At 33.4% G+C, this 24,536-nt stretch overlaps 1 protein-coding gene across 2 annotated transcripts in view; it reads left to right on the plus strand.

Annotated features, from left to right (window-relative positions):
* Positions 1-12,939: 12,939 nt before the first annotated feature.
* The window catches only part of LOC118203428 (uncharacterized), a 53,534-nt gene continuing 41,937 nt past the window's right edge, over positions 12,940-24,536 (plus strand). The window contains exons 1-2 of one of the 2 annotated variants that reach the window (XM_035375705.2): positions 12,940-13,477; positions 19,615-19,897. In XM_035375705.2, the coding sequence (XP_035231596.1) occupies positions 13,100-13,477; positions 19,615-19,897 (661 nt within the window). In that variant the 5' untranslated portion in view covers positions 12,940-13,099. Of the gene's footprint in view, positions 13,478-15,714; positions 15,866-19,614; positions 19,898-24,536 lie in introns of those variants that run through there. The other variant, XM_035375706.2, reaches the window with a different exon arrangement.

Below are 24,536 nucleotides of genomic sequence, written 5' to 3' on the forward strand. Positions count from 1 at the left end.
TAATTATATCCATGTTTGCCCAAAGCAAATCGCATCTTCAGTCCTTTTATAATGGACTTTTCTGACCAGTTCCTTTTTGACTGCACAGCAAGGGCTCCTACTTGCTCATCGGACAAAAATGATGTCAATTTTGCATCTTTTTCTTGAAGCTGTTGCTCAAGGAATTCTATTTTTTTTAACAACTCTTCATTTGAAGCAGGTAGAGTTTACTAAATTCAAAAAGAAATAGTAAACATGTTATGCTGTGATTATTTTTTTAAACAATGGTTGGATGAATTAATATATTTGTAATAACAATGATTTTTTCAACAATTTTTTTGGAGAATATTAAATAATTTACCACTTCAGTATTTGGCTTAGGACATCTTACTTCTCTTATCCTCTTGTCAGTTACAGATGGTGGTGGATTTGGAATGCTAAAGAGTGTTGGTACTGCAGTTTTTCTTAGTTTTTTTCTATCTTTGCATAGTGACTCAAATTGAGATTCCTCAAAATGATCCTGTAAATACATAAAGTAATAAAAAAAAAGTACACAAAATAAATAAAAGTACAAAAAAACAAACCACACAGTGAGGTTGTGCCAAAGGCAGCAAGCATGAACTGTAAGTAAGTATAGGCAATAAATAAATATGCAGGTAATTAAATTAGGCCCAGTATTATAAAAAAGTGAAACAATAAACAAACCATGTCTAACATATCAGCAGCAGCATCTTGTAAGCTTGGACAGAATTTAATTATCCAATATTTATTTTTTGCCTATAATTTAAGGTGTTCTTTAGAACATTATCCAAAAATTAAATGAAGTAGTGTTTTGCTATAACATTAAAAACAACTAAAATAAAACTTTATATTTCTTGCTATAGTGCTCTTACAATAGATAAGAAAATAAGTGTTCACTACATCCAACTTTTAAGATACTAGGCCGATAAATACATTTATAATTAGAGCAGACTATGATTCTTGTTATAATTGTAGTAATGTTTATTGCTCTAACTGAAATATTTAATTTTTAATTCTCTAATCATTCAAAACATAGCCCTAATTTCGGAGCACAATGCCAACATGCATTTTAAAAAGCATCAAGGCCAGTTTAAACGACTATTTTTTAAATTACATTGGCACAGACATATCCAATTAAAGTTATTAAAAACTCTAGAACGTAGTTCAGTAGCTTTCTGAATTTGTAGGCAATTTTTTATTTAGAGATGACAACACAAAATAACGCTTCAGAAAATATTATTTATCATGTATAAAAATCTGTTTTGTAACACAGATCAGTAATAACTGTTTATCAATGTCATGAGGATTTAATTTGAGGAGATCACATTCTTTAGAAGTATCAAATTCATGAAAGAATTTTGGCTTGGCCTTTGAAATTCATCATTACAGGCAGATTTATTTGATTGTTATGCATGCATTAAACACTACACATGCATTAAAAACACTGCACATGCATTAAAAACACTACAATTATTTTTGAAAAGTACACATGCAGTTTCACAAGTTTTCTGTGCTTATTTGAATGTTCTGCATTCATTTCTAAATCTTTACTCTTATTATCTTTTTAAAATTGCCAAATTGTATAATACTGTGATTATAAATATATGGTACTTGCAATTATTGAAGTCAGATTATATATATTTTGTCTCATACTATTCAATTTATTCTATTGACTTCAGATGTCAATGTCAAAATTCTGGAAGTTATTTTAACCAAGAAACAGTAGTGGGCACCGTGCATAAGCAACTCATCTAACTTTTTAACAACAGTGATTATAAAATAAAGAAAAAAATTATATATCATTCCAACGATATTGCAACTATAGTATAATGTTACATATATCTTTAGCAAACATTCAGATTTTATCTTGACTTTCCAAATTATTATTTATTTTTTAATAAATTTCAATATGCTAATGATTTTCATGTTACATTAGTATAAATTCCACAATTAGCACAGGAAAACAAAATCTGCGCTTTATATTAGAAGAGAAATTTCTTTTCCACATTCAAATTCAGTATTTCAACATTGGCGATGTTTGGCGACGGGTACATTAACCCTAGACTAATTTAATTATAGCTATTATTACAGAAATTAGCAGATACTCAGGTTATTGTACACAAGAATTTCACTTTACTTGCACATTATAAACATCAGAGAAGATATAAACTCTAAATGAAGGCGTAATTAACATTATACTTACTAAGCAAAGTTCAGCGCCTGGACCAGGTTTCCAATTGTCTCTTCGGCAATTATTTACCCATATTTTTCTTCTTTCTTCATTTTTAGGAAATTTTACCAATGTATGACCTTTCCGTGAATGATTTGAACAATTAATAGCTGCACATCCGCCCATTTTACACAAAAAAACACAAAAAATTGTTGCACCGTAACTACACAGCCGCCATTAAATCTCCCACTTGGGATCGCGAATGCCTGATGATTCAGCCTGGTATATAGGAGCCTTATTCTGGGGGTGTTCGTGAACTCTCTTTTCTGGACGGTGGAACGGCTTCTTTTTCTTGCTCCCTTCAATTTTTCCGCGGGGCAATTTTCTTTTCACTTGCTCCTGCCTCTTATTGGCTTGCCCTTGTACTTGTCGTTTTTCCACCTCTGGAGCTTGTGCCTGCGGTGTCTGCCGTGCCGGATCCTGCAAAAGATCTGAAAATATTTGCATTTTATTACGATCGAAGTAGGGCTTGATTTGATCAATGTTTGCGGAACAGGTTTCACCATTTCTGGCTTTTAACACTACTACAGCGTGAGTTATTTTTTCTATAACATATGGTCCTTCAAATCGTGGAAAAATTTGGCAGTTTTATCTTCTGATGCTGAAGAAAGTGAATGCTTAATTTTTAAAACTTCCATCCCCTACTTTATAAGTTACTCCCCGTCGTTTCAAATCATAATAGAGCTTCTGTTTTCTTTGTGCTACTTCCGTATTCTTCTTTGCTTCCTTAATTAGTTTTTCTATATCACCCATTTTAAATTCTGGGGCTCTTTGTTACACATAAAATAATTTATCTAACGGTGTTATAATCTTTCTGCCTAGAAATAACTCAGCAGGAGTTTTGCCCGTTGTATCATGTTTTGCGGTCCTAAGGGCGAAAGCAAATTCATTGACATAGTTATCCCAGCTTTTATGAAAATTTTTAACATAACTACGGATAATTTTCACTATATTTCTAGTGACCCGTTCCGCTATATTTGATTGCGGCCGATATGGGACCATTTTTAAATGACGTATGCCCAGTTTTTGGCACATGTCTTCAAATATATTACTTACAAATTGAGGACCATTATCCGATATAACTTTTAGGGGCGTCCCGTATTTTAAAATATATTTATTTAAAATAGAATCAGTAACTAATTTCGCGGAGGCTCGTTTTAAGGGAACAATTTCGGTCCATTTACTAAAATGATCAACCATAACAAGGAGATAGCGACTTTTATTTAACTGACTTTTTGGGAAAGGGCCCAATAAACCGATGCCAATTATTTCATTTGGAAATTCGGATTTAATACTATTTAGAAACCCGGCCGGGCGGAAATTAATATAATTAACTGCTTGACATGTTGGGCAGGACTGGACATACGCCCTTGTTAACTTTTGCAGTTCAGGAAAGTAGACTGCCTCGCGTACGCGTTGGATAGTTTTTCGAATACCAGCATGAGAAGCTAAAGGGCTGTCATGGAGCTCCTGCAGGATATTTAATCTAAGACTAGCTGGGATAACAGGTCGAAATTCGTTGTTGGAATTCGTAGTTTTTGTATAAAATAATAGACCATCTATTAGTTCGTAATGGGCCGCCCTATTTCTTATCGCCACAATATCTTGGTGGCTAAAATTTTCAGGATCCTTCAAATACTCATAAATGCTTCCAAACTCAGGATCCTTATCCAGTTCGGTTATTACAGTTTCTCGGGAATTTATTGTACATGCTGTAAGCATTGCCACCTTTATGGTATTACCTTGTTCGTCTATTTTAATTCTTGATAGGGCATCTGCTACGATATTTTCCTTTCCAGGGGTATGCTTGATTACCAGATTATATTCTTGCAGCTTGAGTGCCCATCTTATTAACCTTGGGGATAAATTTTTCCCTGAGTACAATCTAGTTACCGCCGCATGATCAGAGTACACTGTTATCGGCGCCTTTCCAAAATAGACTCGGAACTTTTGCACTGCTAACAGAACTTCAAGTGCCTCTCTCTCGGTCGCGGAATAGTTTCTTTGTGTTTGATTTAAAGTTCGGCTAAAAAATGCCACGGGCTGCTGATTTTGCGAAAGTACCGCTCCTACCGCATAATCCGAAGCATCCGCTGAAATTTCTAAATTCTCATCCTTTTCAGGAAATTTCAACACAGGGGCTTGCGTTAATGCTTGTTTTAATTTTTCGAAAGCACTATTGGCTTCGGCCGTCCACGAGAATCTTGCCTTTTTCCTTTTTAATTTTAACAATGGCTCAGCGATAGCCGCAAAATCTTTTATAAAGGACCTATAATATGAACAAAGTCCTAGAAAAGAAGAGAGCTTCTTTGCCGTGTTTGGAGTCGGATACTTTTGTACAGCGATTATTTTTGATTCGTCTGTCTCTTTTCCTTTCTGAGATATTTTGTAACCTAAATATTTTAATTCAGGGGCTGCAAATTTGCACTTTTCGACATTAACTTTTAGACCGGCCTCATTTAATAAAGGAAACACCTGTCTTAAATCCTGTACATGTTGGTCGAGATTATCACTAGTAATAATGATATCGTCTAAATAGATAAATGTGGACTTTCCAAGAACAGGTCTTAACACAATGTCCATACATCGCTGAAATGTTGCCGGTGCCCCTGAAAGGCCAAAACGGCATACGCAACAATGCATAAGTGCCAGACTTGGTTATAAAAGCAGTCTTAGGCACGTCCTCAGGCCTAACCCCTATTTGAAAATAACCAGTCGTTAAGTCTAAAGTCGTCATATATTTGGTGGATGTTATGTTCCTTAGAATTTCTTCAATAATAGGTAACGGATATACCGGATATTTAGTTATGGAGTTTAATTTACGGTAGTCAATTGCGAATCTCCACCTTTTTGGATGTGTCAAAGGATAGTCATTATTTTTCTTACATAAAACCACCGGGCTAGCATAACTACTTGAGATGGGCGTTATGATCTTTTTACGTAGTATATCGGTGATATGCCATTCTATAATTTTTTCCTTATTCTTATCATACCGGTATGCTTTGTGGCGAACTGGCATTGAATCTCCGGTGTCAATACTATGGTTAGTAACCTGAGTAAATCCTGGAATATCACTAAATAACGAAGCAAATTCACTTACCACTTCTCGGATTCTTCGCTGTTCTTCATTAGGCAGGTGGTCAAGATTTAACATCGGCGGTTCAGCCTTTTCTCCACGAACTGGTTTCATTGTCAGCTTAAGGGACGCTTCATTAAAATACAGCATTGCTTGTGCCTCTGAAAGAAAATCTATTCCTAAAATAATATGTGCTTGTAGATTCTTTACTATGAAAAACATCACCTTTACTTGTTCGTCCTTGATACGGACATACAGCGGTAATTTACCTATACACTTACATTTTTCTCCTTGCGCCGCTAACACTGTCGTACTATCCGAATTATATATGCGGTATTTCCGAAAAGACTTCCTGAAAAAATCTTCTGCCACACAGGAACACTGCGCGCCTGTATCCAGGAGTGCGGTGGCTGGGATATTATTCACCAAGACTTCAATCTTCGGAAGAGTCAAATTTTTCACCATTACTGTATTTAACTTGTAGGAAGAGGGTTTTCTTGGCCTTCGGATTTCCGCACCCTCCCGTCAGCAGAAATCCGTTTTAGTTTAAATTATTTTTCCTTTCCGTGCTTTCCTTCTTTTTCCACTGGCCTTGAAACTTTTTTCCTGGGTTGCTATTGAACTGTCGACGTTCGCCGGCTGTTTTTGAATGCTCGGGTTTCCTTGCCCACTGATTCGCTTTGCCTCCGTAGCCGTGTGTTTGAGTTTGCTGTAGTCTTGGCGTACCAAATTGGTTTCGCTGTTGATATTGGCGTCTTCTTTCGACGTCCGCCGTTCTTCTACTTTCAAACTGGATTGCTAGCTCAAATAACGTTTTCAATGTAGTCGGATTTCTTAATTCAATAAAGTCTTGCACTTGGGGCAGTAACCTCGGCAAAATCACTTGAATTATTTCAGGATCCGGACGGTTTCCATACAAGAGTTTGAAGACGTGAATTTTTCTTAAAATAAAGCTTGAGAGGTTTTCGATTCTTTGTTGATATATACTAAAAAGTTCCGTTTCTAATTTCGCACGATCCCTTACAACAGGGAAGACTTTTAGTAGGGCAGTCTTGAAATTTTCGTAAGTATAGGTGGGACTTCCTGCTTGACCCAAGAGACTTCTGCCTATACATTTGAACCAGTTAAGCGCTTGGCCCCTCAAAGCGCTGGTAGCTAAGGTAACTTTTTGAAACTCGTGCACGGGGTAGAGCATGAAGTGGTCATCCAATTTTTCCAAAAAACTGGTTACCGGTGAGTTTCCATTAAATGTTGCTTCTGGTTTCATCGAAGCGCGCATGGTCTGGACGATGTAACCAAATCCTTCCAGGGCGGCAGCTGGCATTTCTGGATTCTGAGTCGTTTCTGAAGGCAGCACAGGTTCTTCTTGAAACTCGGCCATGGTTATTCTTCTTCGTTGGGTGCCACTATCAGGTTCAATGTTCCTTCTCACCTTCTTCGGGAACATACAAGGACCTGACTCGGAACAGAGAGCTTACTAAAGCTATGTTCACTAATTGTGGTAAGTAGACAGGATACACATGAAGGGTATACAAAACCCTTTATTTTTCTCTATATACAATAACTTCCGTACTTCGGAATACACTGACCCGCTACTTGGGGTCTAACGTAAAAGTATAAAAATAAAACTAAACTCTAATTTAACTTTAAACTAATAAACGTGGAAGATTGGCCTTATATTAACAGGAAGCGTATGTAGTACAGAGAACTGTGAACACTACAATACGTTTTAAAATTTATCAAGAGGATTAAAACCTCTGGCCTGGAAGGCAAGCAGCAACTGCGTAACTTCTAAGGTAAGCGGCCTGCTTTGACTCAACTGCTTCCTCTCTCTCGTTTGGCAAAAAGCCACAACTTAAATACTTGGCGTTCGCCAGACAAACTTTGCATAAAAACCTTAACGCTTATAATTCTAGCCGGAAGTAGAAAATAAGAAGTGATAGTAAAGATTTAAAATAAAATAAACGTTAGTAAAACTTAAGATCCATACAACTTGTATTATTTTATTGCATATCTGAAAGGAATCTGTTTAAATATAAATTATTTACATAATCTTTGGATGAAAAACTATCATATATATATTTAAACAAATGATCTACTGGAAATGTTTTTTTTTAGTTTTTGCATGTTCAGAATTTTTAATGTGTATATAAGTTTGTTCTGAATAGTTTTGAAAAATATATTGCACCCACACTAAATTTAAATAACAAATTTTTATCCTGTGAAATACACTCAAATTTTAATATGAATGAGCCGTAGTGAAGCTGCCAAGGTATTTTCATAGAAAGCTAATATCTATTTAAGGCTTAAAAATGACTTCAAAGATGGATTCCAGGCTTTTCTAGTGTAGATACGAACCAGTTTCCCCCAGAAAGTCCTTCACAAAGACATCCATCGTTTTAGGTTGATAGCCCTTATGTGCTATAATCAAATAAATTAAACCAAGCTTTCATATGGATGTGATATTCTTTCTTCCTTATTATTATGGATCCTGTTTTTTAAAGTTGTCAAGATTTTTGAGGAATCGACAATGTAAACTATTCTGAAACATCTGGCAGCCCCAACAATGATGATTTACAGCTTGCTTATAATGAGAAGAGCTTCGAGGAGACCATGTGATCATATTTCTTCCCATACAAATGTTAATATTCATAATCACTCAGAATTCTTTCATCACAAGAAGAGCTCTCAGTATTCGATATGTTAATGAATTTTATTTATATTTTAATCTTAAAATTCTTAATTTACTGAGAAATGAGGAAGATGCTTGCTATATCTTTCTTTCAAGAAATGCACATATTTTACATCACATTCGAATATGCAAAAATGGACATTCAATAAAATTTCACATCAGTGAAAGAATTTAGAGATGCAGCTTGAAAATTTGCTAATGAAAGAAAAGTTGTATATGTTTTAACAGCTGGTTTAGTGGTTTCAGAATACTGTTTGTAACAGCATAAAGTGAAAGAAACACTACAAAAATTTGACTATTCACTGAAACATTTTTACGAGAGAGATGTATTCTCTGCATATGATCCGCCAACCAAATATGTGAATAGGTGGCCCTGAAAAAATTTTGAACATAGCAGAAAATCTGTTCATACAGCAAAAAACCAAAACTGGCATGATTCTTCCATAATGCTGTATAAATGACAAGTTATGCCAAAAAATTGAAAAATTCTTTCTCGCTCAGTTTCTAAATAGAAAACCATCCACACTCATGCCAAAAGTTGTCGACCATCTACAAGAGGGAGTGACAATTTATTCAAACTTCTGGTGAGAATATAAAAGACAAGAACTGGTAAATACCAGCTTACAGATATTTTTCTGTGGACAATAAATTTCATTTTCTTGATCTAACAACAGCTGCTCACATATAAAATTTAGAAAGATTGTAGAGCTTCGTTAAGTGTTGGAATAAAAATCGAAGAGGCACGTTTTACTATAATCATGAATCTTACTTTGCAGAATTAATATAACAAAAATCTTTGAGACCTTGGAATGCTTCTTATGCCATATTAAAAGCAACTGAGGAAGCAGGGCAAGCCTTCTGCATGCATAGACTGTAATGTAGCTTGCTTTAAAGACATCATGCACCTCTTTCTTCTTTTTGTTTTTAGAATTTTAATAGCAAGTTTATAATATTCTCAGATGTTTCCTTACTTGAAAACAGATGACTGTGTATATAGTGAGAACAAAAGCACAAAAACTTAGAAGTATATGTGTGTTATATAGAAAAAGGAGAATATAGAAAGACAAGTGGTAGTGGATGAATCTTTGCAATAGATATAATGTTTCTCTCCAATGATGCAAATGAGTTATTACAGTTAAAGGCCTAATGACCTTACAGTGTATGGATGTCTAGGAATACGAAACGGTCAATAACACATATTACAGATAATGAGTAATTTTCTCTATACTTCAAGAAATTTTTAAAAAATACCTTAAAATGTGTGATTTACCATAAATGGGAAAACTGCATTCAAATTTAAGGTTAGGTTATTTTAATATGGCACAAGTACACAAGGATACCTTTGTAGAGAACTTTCTAAGGGAAACTAGCTCATATTCATAATTTTCAACTAGCTCATATTCATTTATACACATGGAGAAAAACAACCATGCAGCTAGATCATTTGAGTGTGTTCAAACCTGGGTTGAACTACCAGTGTTCAGTGGTCATAACTTCTCAGTGACTGGTGGGATCCATATTTAATGTGTATTAGCAATATTTTCCTGCAATGGAAATAGTTCACAATAGGCAATTGGTAAAACTAAGGAGTGTTGTTAGTTCAACCCAGTTTCAAATCCCAGTAAATGGATTGATTGTATGAGAGTTTTGTGGTTTTTTCCATTGTAACATGGAAGCGAGGAACTTATCTTATAAAAAGTATTCCAAAAAGGCATTCTTCCTCTTAGGCAAATAGCTGTTCAGTCCTTTGTTATAATCTAAATAATGCAGTGTTAATTTGTAAGTATAATTATGATCCAAACAGAACTATATTCAATAATTTAAAAACTTAAAATTGTAATTTAAAAAAAAAAAAAGAATAGCTTGTTTATAGACTGTACCAATTGCGTTAATAGCAAAGTACACAATAATTTCTTAAAAACACAAGGTATCATATTTCCCTTCAGAGTTTATACTCTATAAACACTAATGTAATAGTAATATTAAATACAGCAAAAGTTACTTAGCAGTGCATAACAAATCTTTCCAAGTTTACTCTACGTTAGGAACTATTAAACAGAAGTATTTACAGAGAAGATAGTTCATGCATAGAGCAACAAATTTTTAAGAGACTGATTGCCTGTATGATGCAAACGGTTTTGTTATATTATTTGATACAGTCTAGCCAAAACTAGTTCACAAAAGGAGATCTGTTTGGCATGTACAAAATTTGAAGAAATTTTTTATATACCACAAGGCACACTTTTGCAGAATTTGTGATAGTTAACTATAAATTTTTAAAACCCTAGTCCGACCTTGGCACCAAATTAGCACCATTGCTGTAGAAGTACATGCCAGCCACCTTTCAAAGTATATGCCAGTTACCTCATTGTGGTTGCGATGCATGTGTTGCTGTTAGTGATAGTTTATTTGAACAGTTCTTATAAATGTTAAACATTATTCCTTTAAAATCATATTTTATTCTCCACACTTTTATTTATTGAGTATTTAAATTTTGAAACAGTCATGTATTTATTTTCTGTTTTGTAGCTTTGGAAAATTAAAAAGAAAGATAAGAAAATGTATTGTTGCTGAAAATTCTGAAATAACAAATTATATTATTGATTGGTTTGTTGATTATGTTGATTTGTCTATTAAGATATAATTTATGTCCTTTAAAACAATTCTTTTCCTGCATGCTTATATATTTTTAGCAATATACCATTGCAAGTATCTTACTTACTAATAATCTTTTTAACTAATGAAACTAATTCCATGTACGCATACCTGAGAATTAAAATAATAGTTTAATACTAAATCAAGTTCAGTGACAGAAATATATGTATTAGTAAAGATGAATGCTGAAAACAAAGAAAGTAAGTTGAATGGTTGATATATGTAGAAAAAAATGCATTCCTAGCACTATTATTTCCCAATTTGGCAGAATCTGCATTTAGTTTGTCTTTCATAAAGAAGCAGCCTATACAACTGATATTCATTTTTTTGAATATTCAGAAACGCAGTGTTTCATAAAATTATAGCAGAGGCAACACTGCAGAACAAAAGTGTGTTGAGTGCCACATATAAAATTTGATATTTATTATTTTTTTTCAATTTCACTTGTAATGCATGATAAAAGTACACAAACATACTTATTAGAGAAAAAATGAGCATAAACTTTTTAATAGGAACATTGTGCAGAATTTTTTTCAACACATGTGAGCTCCTTGTTTGAAAAATATGATAATGATAGAAATAGTAAAAACAAGAAACAAGATATGCGCCTGAAATTTTGCTCATTTTATATTTTAATTGCATAATGTAAAATTTTTACTCAAATGCACCTAATTTTGAAAATTTTTTACTGTGCTTTTCATAAAGGAAAATGGCTAGCGTTGAAAGAGCTGAATGTATGGATTTTAATTGTTTGTTTCGGTTTCAAGTGCGTGACAGAATGGTACATAAATTATGCTTTAATTTCGAATATGTGCGAATAGCCTAAGTACAAAAATAGTATGAAATTAGTTGAAAGAAGGGATGCGGCAGATTCGTATGAATGGCGGTGTCGTGCGTCCGGTCATTTCAAGCACGAGATCAAAAGGAGTGTGAGAAAGGGCTCTTGGTTTTCCAAGGAACGAAAGCCTGTGAGTGAGGTTTTATAACTATCATATTTCTGGGGTCAGAAATGCACGAATCAGTTGATTATTGGCGAGTTGCATGTGACTGACCACGCTATGATAGATTGGAAGATGTTTTGTATATATATATATATATATATGTGTGTGTGTGTGTGTGTGTGTGTATGTGTGGAGGTGTGCTTTAGAGAGAATAAAGTACTTCGAGGGCCCGGAAGTGTGGTTGAAACTGATAAAAGTTAGTTTGGAAAAAGAAAGTATTATGGAAGGTAAATGGGTGTTTGGAGGTATTGAAAAGGGATCGAGCAAGTGTTTTTTCCGCGTGATTGAAGAGCGATCGAAAGAGTGCCTGTTGAAGATTATCAAAGAAAATAGTTTGCCGGGATCTATTATTATTTAGGAATGTTGGAAGTCGTATGAGTGCCTTTTAAATTGCAGCTACACAAGTGACGGAAAAATTTCCGACGCGTCGATCTCTGTAATCATCGAGACGATGACACGAGACTCGTTCTCTGTTGAGTAAATTGCAAATAACGACCCGTTCTTCCATCTCGACAGTGTCCAGACTAGGGTAAGGCGGCCTCCTATATACCTAGAGGAGCCTTAGACTAGTTATCCTTAGTTGGGTTTGGATCATCTTTAAGTGGCGTATGCCACGCCCTGCACATAGATCTTCGAAAATTTGACTAATAAACTGGACGGTTATCAGATATAACACTGAAGGAGCCAAACGTCCTCGTCAAAACTGCTGTCCCAATAATACCCTCCAACCTGTACCATATTTCATGAACAGACAAAGATCATTTTAGCAGAATTTTAAGACACTAGCACCATGTTCATATTATGTTGCGCCGATATCCTTTCTAATCCCTCATTTCAATACCAGAAATTTTTCGGATTGTGTAAAGGATCGGTTTCAAAGGCTTGTACGCGTCTACACAACACAGTCTTTGCTACTAGAGTTCGGTGTAGTACACTACTTTCCTTACGTATGAAAAGTTAATGGCGACTCTCTGATATGCTGGAAAAATACATCTGTCATCTAGAAATGCTATTGCTCATTAAAACATATTTATACTTTTATTAAAAACAAGAGAAATTTGTCGCTTTTATCAAAATTTGGGACAGTCCCGTGGTGGAGGGGGAAAAGCACTCACCTCCAAAAATTAAGCACTCATCTCCAAAAATTAAGCAGATATTAATATTCATTATATATACCCTAGGTTTAAAGCAAATAATTTATTATAATACAGATGATATCTTGGTTAAAATTAGTTCTGAATTGAGCACTTGTCATCTACTGCATATTATTAGATCTTAGAAAATACTTCAACTACTTTAGAGAAAAACACGATTCTTTATTTTGAGTAGTAAACATCAATAACCCGGTGAATAATTAAATAGTAATCTTAATAATAATCTGCTAGGCATTATGTGTTATTTTGCTACAGAAAGAGAATTTTTTTTTACAGGAATAATCTAAAACCATGTCATTCTATCGTGAACGAAACTACCATACTTTGTTGTCGATTTCGTTGATTTTCACGGCTGTCAGTATAAATGTTGTCAGTTCTTTTTTGTCTGGTATTTCGGAAGTGCAAAATAAAAATTATTCAAATTTACTAGTTCGTAATATTGACTATAATGATCGCACGATTTCTGAGAATGTTTCGCGATACAATCGTCAATTAGATCATGATGTGGAAAGTAAATTTCACACTAATGGAAATACAATTATTCGTACTGGAGAATCGCGGACTCTTGGTGCAAAGTATTTAAATGAAACTGTTCTTCCAACGAATCATGATTGTTTATCATGGTGTTTGGAGACTCCAAGTTGTAATGCTGTTGTTTATGAAGAAAAGGTTATTAATTTATTGTTATATTTACCTTTTTGTCTTTCCTAAGTTTTCAACAATGGTCGCAATCGGAGTAATCCTTTGAAAAGAATGTCGAATAGTTCTATATATTTATACTCTTTTCTGTTTCTTTTTTATTTTATTTATTTGTTTTGAATCTTCCGTGTTCATTACGATATAACAGGGGATAAAACTTTATTTTATGCAACTTAGTAGCTGAATATTTTCTAATATCAGTCCAAAACAAGGGGACTAATTTGAAATGCATTTTATGTGAGATGCAACAGCTGCAACTCTCTCAGTACTTCATATAAAAAAAAAAAACCTGAATTAATGAAAAACTGAAAACAATTACGTGGAAAGTGCAGAATCGCCCACTGCTTGGTGCATTTTTAAGAATTGCACATACTCAGTATCCATGTACACATCGACCTATTTTCACATAAAAAAAAATCCCAAAATTGCACAAAAATGGCATTGTGCACTCCTTTGACTTTATCCATGTACACATCGACCTATTTTCAGTCAAAGAAAATTGACAAAACTCCAATTCTTCTTACTCTTGTAAAAAGCACCAAACAAATGCCAATCAAGTAAGTGGGTGATTCTGCACTTTAGCCACAATTACTCTTTAAAAGTGTCAACCATTGCTCATGTATTTGATTATTAAATATATTTATGTTTTAATCTCATAAAATTATTATATTAGGATTTTACCAATTATTTTCTTATATTACTTATTTTCTTATTTCTTATACCAATTATTCCTGTAGCAAAATTCGGTACTTTTCTGTTTTGCTGGCACAGGCGATAAAGTCGCAAATAATGGTACAACTGATGCCAAATGGAATATCCTCACTTGTAATCTTTTACGCCTCATTTTCAAAAAACGTCGCAGCCATTTCTTATCAGATTGATTGTTTCTTTCAATACTGGCATACAGTTACATAGAGTGTTTACAAGATAGTTCAATTTTATGCCCTAAGGCCATTCGAGTAATTAAGTCAATTAGGATGCAGTCAAATCGCTCACCCGAAGGCAAAAATGTAGAAAAGGCAAAATCAAGGTTTAAATTCATCAATTCTAATGAGAATGTACTAGCAAAGTAAAGCACTGCCATTTTACATAATTTCTGAGTAAGCTATTGATACGAATTGAAATAATTCCTGCATTTAAACTTGCATTCCAAATTAAAATTTAACTTGAAATTAATGTGGATAATTATTGTGAGAATTAGATTTTTGTAGCATAGTTTACGCGACATGAGATCACTTGGGGTTACGTTAAAATGAATTAGGATGTTGAATCATGAAAGCATAGTAAATTCTTAAATTAATGTATTTTTACAAATTTATTGTCTTTATTTATTGGCTTTTTACAAAATTTTAAACAATATTAAAATATTTATACCTTGAAAATAAAAAATTCTTAGAACTAACATTTGCTAACTGTTTTTATGTGTATACTGTATGTTGTCGCCAATAAAATCTGCTTGGCGAGATTTGCACTGGCAAAACAGAAAAGTACCCAAAATTCATGTTGACTATTTATAAAATCCGATTTTGCTGGCTGAATCAGAGTTACAGTGCATAAATCTTTGATTGTCTTATCTTGGGACATCTAATCAACTTAAATGTATGTAACTTTCTGTAAAATGTTTCATGATGAATCTTAGAGATCAGTAATCACTGATTACTGTAATTATATAACGCACTATATAAGAATTTCTCTTTGTATTAATTTGCCTTCATTGACTTGTGAGCGACTGAGAGGATTGAGCAGTGGTACTTTGTTCCAGAAATTTAGATACAATAACACGTCAAACAAGTAATAATTTAGAAGTCAAACAAGAAAAGTCAGCATTATATTTTCACAGGACTAGTTTTGATGGTTTGACCGAACTACTTTGTGTAGCGGCGATTAAAAATCGCCGCTACACAAAGTAACAAGAATTGCACCAACTCGGTATTCATGTACCTCCAAAAATCGCCAGTTTTCACAAAGGAGGAGCCATAAATATATTTTTACCCAATTTTATGCCTCCCGTTTAATTTCATTTATGTTTAACCTTTTTTTTTATGAATTAAAATAATAACAAAGTCTATTATATGAAATTAACCTTTCATCAAGTTAAATTAATAATCTGAGATAGTTAATTACTATTACACTTTCTTTCAGGTATGTTCAGGCATTGCCTTATAATAATACAGTACAAATTCCGAAATCTGGACTCATATTTCTCAAAAATGTATAGAGACTTTATAAACATCTTGTAAAATGGCATCGATTGTTTGAATAATAATACAGTACAAAGTCTTTAATCCGGACTCATCGGGACTTCGACGATTCCGGATTTGGGATTTTTCCGGATATTAGATCATCAATTTAAATCTGGTAAGATGGCATACAGAAATTATACAATTAAAATATGAAATTGTAATTTATGAAGTAAAGAGCAATTATAATCTAAAGGGTATCAAAATTTACAAAAAAAAAAAAGCTTAACATTTATTTATTTACTTTATTAAACATTTCTTACAATGTAAGTTGTTTAAGTTGCTTCTTTTTTTGTGCTAATACTTTTTCTTTAATTCTATAAAGAGACATAATTTCTTGTTCAGTTACAAAGTTCCATTGTTCAAGTCCTGTAATTGCTGTGTCGAGAATACTCACTAACTTGCGAATCGAACTATTTTTGTTTTCAAGAACCTCTCTGTCACTTTCTTCACTATCAGTAGCGGTATTTTCTGGATCTAGAACCATACTACCGATTTCGCCGTCTGTTGATTGATGATTGGGGCATTGTCATCGCAATGAAAAACTTCTGTTATATCATCTTCATTTATTACCGTGCATCTTCATTTATTACTACTTCTCCACATTTCTTTACAAAAATCCATTAACTGGAAAAATTCACCTTTAGTTTGCAATATCCGAAAATCTTCAAATTCGCGGCTATCATCTTCATTGTCTTCACCATGAAATATGGTAGCTGGCCAAAAGTTATGGCAAGCATTTTTTAACGTATCTGGAGAAATATCCTTCCATGATCTTGTGATGCTCCACGCAGCAAATTTTTATGCTAAAATATTTAAAAAATTCTTGAATCGTCTTGCCATTTTTCAAGAAATTTAATATACATTTTAAAAATGCTACTTTATATTTGCATTTTAGTGCGCGCACTATTCCGATGTCCATAGGCTGAATGACAGACATACAACTTGGAGGGAAGAATAATACAGATACATTATCTTTCACCAAAACTTTAATTGAAGTATGAGCCGAACAGTTGTCTACAATTAGGACTAATTTTCAGTCCTCAGGTAAACCAACTGAATTCAAATGTTGCCGAGCCCTGGGTATAAAATGATTTCCAAACCAATCATTCATCAACGCTTATGTCATCCATGCTCTTTTATTTGAACGATATAATAACGGGGGAAAATCGTTACTCCTTTAAATGTTTGAGGTCGTGCATGTTTTCCGGTTATGAAACATTTGCCGTTGATTGATGGTTGGGGCATCGTCATTGCAATGAAAATGCATATCTGTTTTATACCCAGGGCTCGACAACATTTGAATTCAGTTGGTTTACCTGATAACTCAAAATTAGTCCTAATTGTAGACAACTGTTCGGCTCATATTATAAAAAAAACTTCTCGTTCCTTAATTTTGCTGCTCGGAGCTTCCCCAAATTCCAAAAATTTTGTCTTCCTTAAATTCTTGCCGCCCGGTGCGAACATATTCTGCTGCCGCTTCTGGATTAATGGTGAATAACATATCAGTTATTCTTAATTAAAATAGTACTAAATGTAATCTTTTGGCCTATGGGTTTCATTAACAAAATCTATTTTTGGCATGTGAAAAGAAATTTTTGTTGAATTTTTCCTCGTTAACATTTCTTAGAGCATTTAAAAATCTATAATCATCGCCAAGCATAATGTTAGCATAAAAGGGTGCCATACTTTTGTTATTCAGTTATTAATATAAAAAAAGTTTACACATCACTGCATGAGTTGTTACTGAAGCTGTCATATATTGATAAACATGCAGTGATGAAAGGAAAATATAATATATAATGTCAGGTTGGCGTCAGGGATATGAAATAGGCAAATGTTTCGGTTTGAGATATATGCCAAGCAGACACTCAGCTATGGAGCCAAATTATTAATCTCACAAATTTATGCTTATATGATTGTTTTTCCATAACAAGGTATTTTATTTAGTGCCTAAGTGAAATTAAAAATCGGAATGTTTAAGTGAAAATCTCCATATGTTTTTTATGGAAGCAAAAATCAAATGCACATGCATAAAGCATACAAAAAACAACAACAACAACAAAAAAATGTTTGTGGCTTTGAGGTTTGAATCATTCTGGATAATGGATGTCCGGATTTCGGACTTGGTACTGTAATAAAAAGTACATTATATGAAATTAACCTTTCAGCCAAATTAAAATAATAATCCGAGATAGTTATGCTTCCATTCAATTATGTTTAACCTTTTTTTTAATAAATTATAACAATAAAAAATGTATTATATGAAATTAATGTTTCATCTAAATTAAAATAATAATTTTAGATATTTATTTAGTATTATGCTTCTTTTCTTGCTTTAGGGCTACTATAATTATTTTTGGCATCAGCAATAATTAGGCAATTTTTTACAGTCTCTGTAATGTAATTGTAACAGTTTAATTTGGCGTATTTCTCTTCCTATTTGAATGCGAATAGCTGTTCACAGTTACTGTTCATAGTTGTAGGATGTTACACTTTTTATAAAAATAAAAGTATTCTGTTCATATGTAATGAAACATATTTTGAAACATCTTTCTTTCAATTACTTAATGTGTCAAATACTTTCTGTCAAATACTTCCTGTCTAATACTTCCTGTCTTCCAATGTCTAATTAGTATTTGAAGAGCTAGTTCAAATACTAATTAGAAGGTGCCATTAACACACATTTAATATGCAGGATAAATGGTGACAATATGCTCTCTGACTAACGTTTAAGGACTTATGTATTGTTGCAAGTACCTCACACACTTTGGAAGTTTTTAAAAGAAAAAAGTGATGATGTATAATTCCAAAAAAAAAAAAAAAATATTTATTACATACATGCTATTACACTCATATTTTACATTATGATTAGGTATTTATCTTGAAAGTCAATCAATAAACTTATTTACAAGTAAGTTTTAGTTTTGCTTGTTATAGTGGGAATTTTGTAGTTAACGTTTTGAGAACAGCTTCAAAGCAGTTATTTCGTTTAGTGATTTTTCCTGCAGAACACTGCATTCTGCCACAATTTTACCACAGTTTCTTTCATTGCAGGCAAATTTCACAAACACATATTTTAAAATAAGTTTAAGATAAAAAATATTTATTATTTGATTACAGAACACCATTGGAACTTGAAATACAACAAAAAAGAGTACATACCAAAGTGATAGCATTGCTTGTTAAAAACTGAGATTTTAATGTAAAAATTTATGTTTATTATTTGTAGCATAAAGGTCCATACAAAAGTGTTTTAAAATTAAAAAAAATTAAATTTTATATTATTACAAAACAGAATCCAGAATATATTAAGTTAACTTATGGTAGCAGTTTTTCTTTTATTTTCCTGCATATGAAGTAGCATCATAGGATACTAAATGTTGCATTTCTAATTTCCATTCCTAAAAGCATTAAACATAATGTAGGGTTTAATGTAAAATAGCTATATGCACTGAAAATGTTAAAGTTGTTCTACTAGAGGAATAATTAAATGGTGTAAAAGTTTGTACCAGAAGTAAAAATAAGTAAATATATTATCTTTGAATGTAACAATTAAGGGATAAATAATAAACTGTCTTCATAAATATATTTTTAGGTTAGACTGTGTATATGTGAAAATAAGGGGGTGGGGATTTTTTTTTTTTTTTTTTTTTTTTTTAGTATCATAGTTACAATCCTTTTATTCATTTATTTACAAATCTATAACTCTGCTATATATTTCTTATGAAGAAGAGTTTAGCCACATGCGCCAAATTTTCATCAAATTTTCAGAATAATGCACACACACAATGCCTTTAAATCAATTGTATGAAGATATATATGTGTATGTATGAAATTTCATGTTTGTGTGATATTCTCTTTCAGACTGTGCGTAGTTGTTACATGTTCAACTGTGGCCCACCATCTGCCTTTCTATGCAAGTTCACTACTCATAATTTTTTTGTAAGCTCTGTACTAAAAGTTTCTCAACATTCCTATGATCTTAGTCAGTGGGGAAATCAAGTTAAACATGAAGAGGAGCTTGCTCAGTTACGTAATACCGATGTCAATGGTGGTAGGCTCTCTTCAACTTCTGTACCTGTTGAACAAAATTCTTTTACAGTAACACCAGCTTTACCTACTGCTTCAGAGAAATCAGACAAAACAGGTGATTTCAAAATGTATATCTAGTACAGTACAAAGTCCATAATCTGGACTTGTCAGGACCTTGGCAATTCTAGATTTGGGATTTTTCCAGATATTAGATCATCAATTTAAATCTGGTAAGATGACATGCAGAAATTATACAATTAAAAATATAAAATCGTAATTTATGAAATAAAGAGCAATTATGATCTAAAAAGTATCAAAATCTACAAAAAAAAAAAAAAAAAAAAACCTTAGTATTTATTTCTTTACTTTATTAAACATTTCTTTCAATGTAAGTTGTTTAAGTTGCTTCGGTTTTTTTTTTTTTTTTTTTTTTGGTGCTTATACTTTCCCTTTAATTCTATAAACAGACATAATTTCTTGCTCAGTTACAAAGTTCCACTGTTCAAGTCCTGTAATTGATCTGTTGAGAATACCGACTAACTTGTCAATCGAAACTTTTTCATTTTCAATAACCTCTATCATTTTCTTCACTATTGGTAGTGGTATTTTCTGGATTTAGAACCATATCACAGATTTCGCCATCCATTAATTGATGATTGGTGCATTGCCGTCGCAATGAAAAACTTCTGTTATATCATCTTCATTTATTACTGCTTCTCCACATTTCTTTACAAAATCCAATAACTGGAAAATTTCACCTTTAGTTTGCAATGTCCAAAAACCTTCAAATTCATGGCTATCTTCTTCATAGTCCTCACCATGAAATATGGTAGCTGGCCATAAATTATGCCAAGCATTTTTTAATGTATCTGGAGACACATCCTCCCGCTATCTTGCGATGCTCCACACAGCAGATTTTATGCTAAAAAATTTCAAAAAGTCTTGAATAGTCTTGCCATTTTTCAAGAAATTTAACATAGATTTTTAAAATGCTACTTTATATTTGCATGTCAGCAAGTGCATTATTCTCATATTCATAGGCTGAATGATAGACGTACAATTTGGAGGGAAGAATAATACGGATACATTATCCTTCCCTAAAACTTTAATTGAAGTTTGCGCCAAGCAGTTGTCAACAATCAGGACTATTTTTGAGTCATCAGGTAAACCAACCGAATTCAAATGTCACGGAGCCTCAGGTTTAAAATGGTTTTTAAACCAATCATTTATCAACGCTTGTGTCATCCATGCTCTTTTATTTGTGCGATATATAACGGGGAAAATCTTTACTCCTTTAAGTGCTCAAGGTCGTGCATGTTTTCTAATTACGAAAAGTTTGCACTTGTGCGTTCCTGCAGCATTTGCGCACGCTAAAATTGTAGTCTTGCTTTGGAATCTTTGACATCAGTTGGAGCCCTTTCTGTAGAGGTTGCCAAGGTATTTTGCAGTACATGTTGCCAGAAAAGACCAGTTTCATCAGTGTTGTAAATTTGTTCTGGAGATAATTGTTCACTAGTAATGAGTTCAATGAATTCATCTGCAAATTGTTCAGCAGCTTCAGTATCAGCTGAAGCTTTTTCACCTGAAATTTTTAATTGTCTTATATGATGGCAATTTTTAAATTTGGTTAACCAACCTGGTGAATATATTTCACCTGAAATTTTTAATTGTCTTATACGATGGCAATTTTAAATTGACCTGTCGAATATGATTAAGTTCATTTCTTCATGAAATATTTTCGCTTGAGCCATTAGCATTGGACCCATCAATGGCATGCCCTCGCTGCTATGCTGTCTGACTCATTCAATCATTGTTTTGTCATGATCGTCACTTTTAGCATAACAAACCCTTTTTCTGTTATTCATTGCAAGTGGGGTGTCGGAATCCACAAAAAATTCAAAAAGTTCCTTTTTCTTTTTGCTTATGGCATATACAGTTGACTTTCCAATGTCATATTCCTCGCATAATTTTGAGACGGACATGCCTTTATCAATCTTTTGCAGCAATTCCACTTTTTGTTTGATGGACATCGAAATATGCTTTCGCTTTGTAGATCCTTTGGCAGCTCCAGAATTGGAAACTCTTTTTGACATAATCAAAAGTTCAAGCTTAATTTTTATAAAATTGCTCTAACAGTCTGCAAAAAATAATAAGCTGGATCCAATTAGAAGATTAAGGAACAGCATAATCTGCACCATTAACTGAAATGCCTTAGAATCGGGAAAGATAATTTTAGCCTAGCTTATACCATCCATTATACATAAAACATGCATGCATAAACACATTATGCGCATGCGTAAAGGATACAAAAAAAAAGTTTGTGGCTTTGAGGTCCGGATTGTAGATCATTCCGGATAATGGACATCCGGATCGCGGACTTTGTACTGTATGTGTTCAGTTTTCCCATATTCAGTGTTCCTCTGTTATGCTGCTTGCTATATCATTAATTGTATTATGCTGATACCGTAAGTAACATGCAAATTATGTTGTCTTGGAATAACTCAAAAATAGCTCTCATTATGATTTTTGTTTAATGATAGAGTTCCATTAATTATTAAAATTGTAAGCAAATTAATTTTCATAGACCATTAAAACTGTAAATGAACCCAGAGCTTAATTTCTAAAATCAGAAGTGCTGGAGCCCAATGGAAGGCCATCAAGAAGAAGGACAAAAATAGGTAGGTCAGTCAGAAAGTTTGTTGCACTACTGCGTAAATATGTTCCATCTAAGACTATTTGGATGACACCGTGTGGCAACACTTCAGACATGTATCTTTATTCCATGACGTAGCGGCTTCCCCAAGGCAAGTTTAGTTTTTCTGATAATCAGTTGCAAACATGTCTCGACAGCTGCAAATAGCGTCCAAATTGGAAATGCGTGCAGTGATTCGTTTTGGGGGGGGGGCAAAAAGGTGCAACTGCACTGAAATTTATGGGCAGTTGCATGAAATGTATGGTGAAAATGCAATGTCACGTCGAGCTATTGCTAAATGGTTCAACATGTTTGAGAATGGACGTACAGATATTGACGACGCTGAGCGTGAGGGAAAACCATCAACTGCGACAAATTTGAAAATCGCTGCTCACGGGAATGAATGCATTCTTGCAAACAGACACATAATGATAGACGAAATCTTAAATGAACTGGATATTTCTCATGGAAGGGTGCATAAAATTATTGCCGATCACCTTAAATTTTGTAAAGTTTGTGCTCGATGGGTGCCACATCTATTGACGGAGGAACATAAAGTAAAGCATTTTGAAAGTGCATTTGCATTTCTGCAACATTACCAAATGGAGGGAAATGACCTTTTGGAGAAAATGGTAACTGTAGATGAAACTTGGATTCACCACTTCTCACCTGAAACTAAACGCAGCTCGCTCGAGTGGAACATTGCAGTTCCCCAACACGAACAAAGTGTCGAACTGTTCTATCTGCAGGAAAGCTGATGATGACGCTGTTTTTTGACAGAGAAGGCGTGGTGCATACAGAGTTCATGCCGAAGGGTGCCACAATTAATGCTTTTTCTTATTGTGAAATACTAAAATGATTGCGACAATCACTTAAAAATTGACGGCCAGGTAAACTGTCGAACAGCATTGTGCTCCTGCATGACAATGCAAGACCGCATGCAGCAAAACAAACATGTGACCATCTGAAAAAGTTTAGCTGGGAAGTGTGAAATCACCCTCCTTATAGCCCAGACCTTTCACCTCCTGACTTCCATGTGTTTGGTCCCAAGAAACAAGAACTTTCAAAGCGATGGTACCATTCGGGTGCCGAATTGAAAGCTGGAAGCCAAGAATGGTTATCGGACATTGGACGGGATTTCTTTGCAGAAGGCATCGAAAAACTTGTACCACACCTCAACAAATGCTTAAACAATGGAGGTAATTACATTGAAAAGTAGATTATGAATGGAACTTTAAGATATAAATAAAGTTATTGTAAAATTTTGCTCCTGTTTTCTTTTCATAGGCAGTGCAACTAACTTTTTGACTGACCCTCGTAGATAAATAAAATTACTAATAATTAAATGAACAATAAAATATAAAGCTATAAATAAAAATTTAATAAGTTATTAAATTCATGATAAATAATCAAATAAAAGAAATAAAATATTGGATCTCATCTTATTTGGGGCTCTGACTGAAAAATTTTTTCAAAAACTAAGCTCAGCTGGGCTCTGTCCGAATTTAAGCCCTGAATATTTGGTATAATGTACAATTTCAAGGGATGAGAGGGGGAAGCATTATTTTTCAAGCATACCAATGGAAAAAAAATAAAACCACAAAAGCATCACTAACGAGATAAGAGAATGCTAGAAACAATATGAGAGTATACAAAGAAATTTTAATGGAGAAATGCGGCTTTGAGAACAATGCTTGATGTGGCAGAAGAGTTCAACATTGAAAACAGCAGAAAGTTGAACAATTGGTGAAATGAACCTCTTTCTTCAAAATAAAAAAAATGTACTTTTTTAAAAATATATTTGTAAGCTATTCTTATTTTTCGTTAATTATATATGTTGATTGAAAGGTTTTAAGATTGATTTTATTAATCAGAATGAAATGACTGTTACAAGCCCTGAGTCCTTCACATTGAACTATAATTGTCACAGCATTTTATAAATAATTTAAAATCATGAAATAAACTCTGATTTCATCTTCTTTAAAAAGCCGTACAGATGGGGTGTTTTTTGCTTCCTTATTTGAAGAGAAACTCTACCTATACAATTTCATTTTACAGTGTG

The sequence above is a fragment of the Stegodyphus dumicola genome, chromosome 1 (assembly GCF_044657685.1).
Source record: "Stegodyphus dumicola isolate Sdum_Otavi_A_Nest chromosome 1, ASM4465768v1".
In the NCBI taxonomy this organism is placed as follows: domain Eukaryota; kingdom Metazoa; phylum Arthropoda; class Arachnida; order Araneae; family Eresidae; genus Stegodyphus; species Stegodyphus dumicola.